Source organism: Lolium rigidum, chromosome 6, assembly GCF_022539505.1.
Source record: "Lolium rigidum isolate FL_2022 chromosome 6, APGP_CSIRO_Lrig_0.1, whole genome shotgun sequence".
NCBI lineage: Eukaryota > Viridiplantae > Streptophyta > Magnoliopsida > Poales > Poaceae > Lolium > Lolium rigidum.
Window position 1 is genome coordinate 286,810,657 of NC_061513.1, and position 6,490 is coordinate 286,817,146.

Below are 6,490 nucleotides of genomic sequence, written 5' to 3' on the forward strand. Positions count from 1 at the left end.
TCCTCCTTCTGCTCCTTCTGCGCGTAGAAGGCACGGCGACGTCCTCGGGAAGCGGCGCGCCCATTCAAGGCGAAGCGCCTCGTCGCGCTCGGCGATGAGAAGGCGCTGCTCCAGCTCCCGCGTGATCACCGGCGGCGGCGGCCCGAGCATCTCCGCCTGCTCCCGCGTCTACACGTCGTGGAAGTTCATTGCGCGGCTGGAGCGGCCCAGCCGCCACGCGACGGCGTCGTACGCCCGCGCCGCCTCGTGCGCCGTGTCGAACATGCCGAGGCGGATCCGCTCCTCGCCGGAACGGATTTCCGCGTCGAATCAGCCGCTCGGCCGCGCCCGAACGCCGTGGTAGCCGGAGGCGGGGCGGCGGGGCGGAGGCATCTTCGCGCGGGGGCGGAGGGGACGACGGCGGAGTCGCGTGGAGGCGGAACGGCCGGAGGCGGAGCGGCGCGGGAGGGAGAGAGGCGGGGAGTGAGACGGACGGAGGCGGAGACGCGTGGGAGGGATGGCAGTTGACCGCTTTCGCGCGTGGTGTGTTTGTAGCGCGCGCGGTAGCGCACGCGGCAGATATCTCGCGCGGGATAGCGCGAAAGCGCGCGGACGGCAATTTTTTTAGCGCGCGCCGTTTTCCCGCCTCCGCTGGAGCAGCGCGGCAGCGCCCACGCGCAGCACACCGGCGGTTTTGGAGATGCTCTAACAAACTTTCCAAAACGATGCTCTTGGCATAAATCCAACAAACCCCGGTTGCCGGCGCTCCGGTCACGCTCTTGTTTCGGCAATATACGGTGCCGAAATACTCGAAAGAGGAAAACAAAAACTCGGCCGTCACCTCCACCACCTGGCACATGTGCCCCAGCGCACCGCATCCGCATCCATTGACAGACAGATCGCACCACCCTTTCTTTCCCTGCCCTTTTAAAAACCCCACCTTCACCGCCGCCGCTCTCTCCCCACTATCCCCCCCTCCCCCTCCCCCAGCACTACCCACCGCTGCCGGCAATGGCGGCGGCGCACGGCGTTGGCCCGAACCTCTTCGTGCAGGAGACGGACTGGTACAACGAGATCCTCCTCGGCGCGGTGGTCCCGGGCGACTGGTGGCGCGGGATGCCGCACCCGATGCGTTCTTGGCTGCGCAACACCGTCGGCGGCTTCCTCCTCTACTTCCTCACCGGCTTCCTCTGGTGCTTCGTCATCTACTACTGGAAGCGCCACGCCTACATCCCCAAAGGTCTACCTTCCCTCCCCTTCCCCCCAATGCTGTCTCCGTTCTCTTCTCCCCGAGAATTTAGCTTGTGGGATTTGGCCGGGTGCTTGAACTAGCACCTGTTTACCAGATCAGTACAGTAGTAGAGCCCGAACAGTCAGCCGAGGATCTTGCTGGTAGATTTCGCAAGAGAGATTTGGTGGTCCTGCCGTGCGTGCTGTGGTGGAGAATAGCTTTCAGAGCCTAATTCGCCGCCACCTTCCCCAGCCCAGTTCCCGAGATTTCGTGGAGGGCATTGTTCGTCCGGTGCGCCGCCTCTTACCTATCAGCTTGGTTTTACCGACAACCTGCTGGTTTGGCTGGGAGATGTGGCTGATTGGGGGGATTCAGTTTTCAGTTCGTTTTCAGGCTCGTTGATGGTCAGAAAGATCACCTGAATAACACCCAGAGGCACACTATGGGGGAAATCTATGGACTAGTGTAGTTTGCACATGCATGACAAGATTGCATCCTGCTAGCAAATCACCTACCAGCTCCTTGCTTATCGAGACTGGTTGTTGAGGTGTGCAAATCAAGCCGTCCTAAAAGTTCTGCCTTTGAGCTGGTGGCCTTTTCAATACTATTATCTTCTGTTTTGTCCGCCTCTTCACGTTCTTGGCAAGATCGCCACGCAGGTTAGATTAGATGAACAGAAGAAAAAACAGAACTTGCACGTTACTCCTGTACTTAGTCGTCCACTAACAGTTCCGGGGGACTTTTTCTAATGCCCTGCCAGGTAAGGTTGCGTCATCTAATCCATTATTTTGCCGGCTTCTTAGCTCATTCACAGATGGACGTGTCTGCAACTTGTCGACATTCATTTTTGCTGGTGCTCAGATAGTGCAGGTCCTGCTTGTTGTTTATTGCTTGTCCTGGGTATTTTCTAAAATGCCCAGGATCTTGCAATTTCGATATATTGATGCTGCACAACTTTTTGTCTAGGAAATAGGAGTTGATAGGGGACCTGTGTGGTAGATATCGACTCAAAGGTCTGTGTCTGTATCACAGTCTGCATGATATTTCGATTTCGCTCGCATTCTGGACCACTTCACTATATTGCTATCATTGAATTCACAACTAGAAAAAGGTAGGCTGCTCTTCTAAGAAAACATTCCATAATTCATAGTATAGCTAGGGCAAGCCTGTCTTCTCTAGTGTATATATACTTGTGGCTGGTGAGAGCTTGCATTTCCTGTGGAACCAAGACAACTGGAACAGAACTTTTCCTGCTGGATTTCTTGATTCTTTGGAAATTGAACTCCATGTTGCTGCATGATACTTATCCTGTGCAAACCAATTTGTTTGACCGTCATCTCTGTTGTTTATTTTGTATTTGACATGATTCGGTGTGATGTGCTCTGAAAGTAAAAAAAAATAGTTTAGATTGCCAGCTCAATATTTTCCACTGTCGGCATCTTTTTGGTTGTAGGACATTTTCCCGAACCAAAATGATCATGTCAATCTGCTATACATATCGTTTTAAATGTTTTCAGCATACATATCATTTATGAAAATTGCATCTTTATTCATACTTTTGTGACTCTTTAGCCTTGGAATTGCTGGCAGCTAGTCTAAATAGATAGCAATGCTATTTATTGTTTCTTCCCTCAAATATAAGTTGCTTTTTACCTTTAATATTCTCCAATGCAAGATTGACTATGATTGTTAATCATAATATTCTAGCAAAAACTATATTATGAAAATAGATTGCAAGATGAACTATTTTCATAATGGCCACTTTTTTATACTCCCTCCGATTCATATTAGTTGATGCTAATATAGTTATATCTAGACACATTTTAGTTGTAGATACATCCATTTTAGCATCAAGTAATATGGATCGTACTTAGCATGTCCGAATCACCAATAGGTAGAGCTTTCAACCTGAATGCCATATTATTTAAAATGCAATTCTACAAACTTGTGTACCTAGGTAATATTTGACAAGACTTTATAGAAGATTATGCTGAAACCTTATGGCTGTTGATGCAGATTCTATTCCTTCAATAGAAGCTATGAAGAAGCAAATAATTGTTGCATCAAAGGCTATGGTTGTCTACTGTGCTCTGCCAGTTGTATCTGAGCACATGATTGAGAGTGGATGGACACGGTGTTATTTCCATATAAGTGAAGTTGGTTGGCCAATGTATTTTGTCTATATGGCTTTGTATCTCATCTTCGTGGAGTTCTTTATTTACTGGATGCACAGAGAGTTGCATGACATAAAACCATTATACAAGTACCTACATGCAACCCACCACATTTACAACAAGGAGAATACCTTATCACCATTTGCGGGTAAGGTCTTATTTAAGCGTTGAGTCTTGAAATATTGCGGATATGTCTTTTATTTGCTTAACATGGTAGATGTAAAGCTTCACTGTAGCAGTGATGAGCAAGAATTGTTATTAAATGGCACAACTGATGTTGGTGTTTATCGATTTTTCTTGTTGATGTGAAAATTTTCAAGCATTCAATTCCTCTAATTTATGCATTATGTTTTTTTCCAGGTCTAGCATTCCATCCAATTGATGGGGTTTTACAAGCTGCACCGCACGTGTTTGCGCTCTTCTTTGTCCCTGCACACTTCAGGACCCACACTGCTCTCATGTTCTTAGAAGTCATCTGGACGAGTAACATCCATGACTGCATCCACGGCAAGGTTTGGCCGGTGATGGGTGCTGGTTACCACACCATTCACCATACAACGTACCGCCACAACTATGGTCATTACACCGTCTGGATGGACTGGATGTTTGGCACCCTCCGCGAGCCAGAAGATATCCTCAAGAAGGACTGAGTTTGCTCGGACCTGTGTATACTTTCCTGTCTCCAGTAGCGCTGTCAAGGTGTAATAGTTTTAACCCATATGTTTATTCTGCTCAAAGCTGTTTGCTGCCTTTCGAGTAGTCATTTGTTGCTTCAGTCTGTTAGGTGGTAATAATATGGTTCATATGTTAGCTTTGTTCCTTGGGTATGCAGCGAGATGGGAAGATATGTTGGACACCTGTGGTGTTTGTACCATTTCCGGCACCATGATGTATTGTTATACATAGGTTTTCATGCTGTTTGTCCAGCAGCGTTCATCGTCTTTTCCCACCGTTATCTTGTTCTGATGAAGTAGTGTGTCATGATCTTGGATCACTTGCATTGTTGCTGTTGTCTAAAAGACTTGAACATGTGAGAGTTGTTTTCCTAGTAAGAGCATGCTGAATGGTTGCTGGGAGCTCTTGTAAAGAAGTGCATGTTACCTGATACAGCAATGCTGGGGCGTTATAGAACATGATGGATAACTATGATGTGTTGTTATACAACTTGTCCCTGCTCTGATTGTGCGGAACGCTGGTGGTAAGCCTAAGGCACTTGTTTTTCCTGATAGAACTTCTAATGAGCATGAAAATCCACCTTGTCCCTGCTTTGATTTTGTTGAACGCTGGTGGTCAGCTACTTCAGCGGCTCTGGCTCTTGTTTTTTTTGTGTGATATTGTAATGAAATTAATAATTCAGTGTTGTCCCTGTTCCCTTAAACAGTTCACGATGGCAAAAATTCACTTCATCACCATTTTTATCCTTCACCAGGTGTGTATGCATTACATGGAATTTTTGTGTGCAAATTTCAAATTGTATAATTCCTTGGTGCAACACACGCAAACCAGTCTAGTAACAAACGAGACCAGATATGGTAAAGGCATGCCCAAACTGCAAACTATTGGTTTCAACAAAAAGAAGAGCAGCCGGATAAGAGGTGCCCATACAGCATCAAATTTATTCTTCTCAAATGTTCTGCAGAGCATGCAACAGCCAGACTACATGGAGATACAAAATATTCAGGTTCATGGAAGGAAGGACTTAGGCGGCGGGCAGTTCAGCCTGCAGTCAATGTCAGTTGCATAGCACACATCCTTGTTGGGACCATACAGGCAGCAGTAACACAAGTCGCCGCATGGTCGCAGAATCTGCCTCTCGCAGGAGAATATATCCGGTCCATGCCCTTGACCTGCAAAATAGTTTCAAGACTAAAAGCATCAGCATACAGTACATGTCTGCAAGCTTAGTAGATATTCAGAGAAAAGTTACAAACTTACTCTTAGCCTGTGACGCGAAGCATCCAAGAAGAACAAAGAAAAGCACCAGAGCATAGGCGGCCTGCTTCATGTAGTTCGCCATTCGCGGGTGGTTCAAGGTCTCTGAATAGTAACAAAGATGGTACTAACAACAGAATGATTTCCTCCATGGTTGATGTCTATATATAGGAGTACATACACATATGCAGTAGCATAAATTGGTTTTACCTTCCACGATTTAATTCATTACGTACAGCCGGATTATCAAAATCTCTATCTAGCGTAATACCTTATAGCAAAAGGATTATTAAGGGAGGAAATTAATACACCTTAATTTGTAGTAATTTGTTTCTCCTTTTATACTGCTCCTGTATATTTCCTATCTGGACAAAAACTGGCAGGAGATTAAGACCTATTTCCTTCTCAATAAAAGTTTTCCTATTTTATATGGATCCTGTGTGGGCTGGCTGATACGAGTAATAGTGCTGTCATAATTGTTGGGAAACCGCCGGCCCACCTAGACGGTGTGGCCCCACCCTTTCTTATAGGGTGTAAGTTTCCCTACCTTTGGTCCACATCCACCTACCATTTTTTTAAAGCATTTTCAGCGGCTCGATGTAAACGGACGTAAATTGATTTACTTTTTTTTTTATCAAATCGTATCTCCCTTGAGCCCGCCGGCAACGACCCTGCCCGCTCCGTCTTTTGCGCACCAGTGTAGGCGGTGTCGCTTTGGCAGTATGTGCCTTGTTAATGGCGCTAGCTCGCCTTCCGCGCGTGGCGAAGGTGATGAGCCAGAAGATGAGGTCGTGTTTGCGTCCTTTTTAAAGTGAGCAGGCCACGACCATTTCCCCCACATCCAGTGCCATATCATTGCCACTTCTCTCCAAGCTTCCTGCTGATCTCAATCACATCGAAGACATGTGCAAGGGGTGGCCGTTCCGCAGGTGGAAGCACGACCATGAGGCCGGCTCATCTCGCGGTGGAAAGAAGAAGGAGCCCTAGTGCCACTACGTGTCGGTCAACCTCGCGTGGCAGCTATTCAAGGAGAATTGGACTACGCCCTGGAGGGATATGATCCAACCGTCCGGTTGGCTTCTCAACTCCCACCGCGTGCTAGTGCTTCCGGTGTCGTGCGAGGGCCGCGTTCGCCGTGACGAGGTGAGGCGCCTCGGGATCATCCTACCACCGA

The 6,490-nt window shown here is 47.6% G+C and overlaps 1 protein-coding gene across 1 annotated transcript; it reads left to right on the forward strand.

Annotated features, from left to right (window-relative positions):
* The first annotated feature begins 963 nt into the window (after nucleotides 1-963).
* LOC124665517 (delta(7)-sterol-C5(6)-desaturase-like) lies at nucleotides 964-4,354 on the forward strand. Its single transcript, XM_047202919.1, has 3 exons — nucleotides 964-1,219; nucleotides 3,227-3,532; nucleotides 3,745-4,354. The coding sequence occupies exons 1-3, from the start codon at nucleotides 991-993 to the stop codon at nucleotides 4,032-4,034; spliced, it is 825 nt and encodes a 274-aa protein (XP_047058875.1). The 5' UTR covers nucleotides 964-990; the 3' UTR covers nucleotides 4,035-4,354.
* Nucleotides 4,355-6,490: the final 2,136 nt, after the last annotated feature.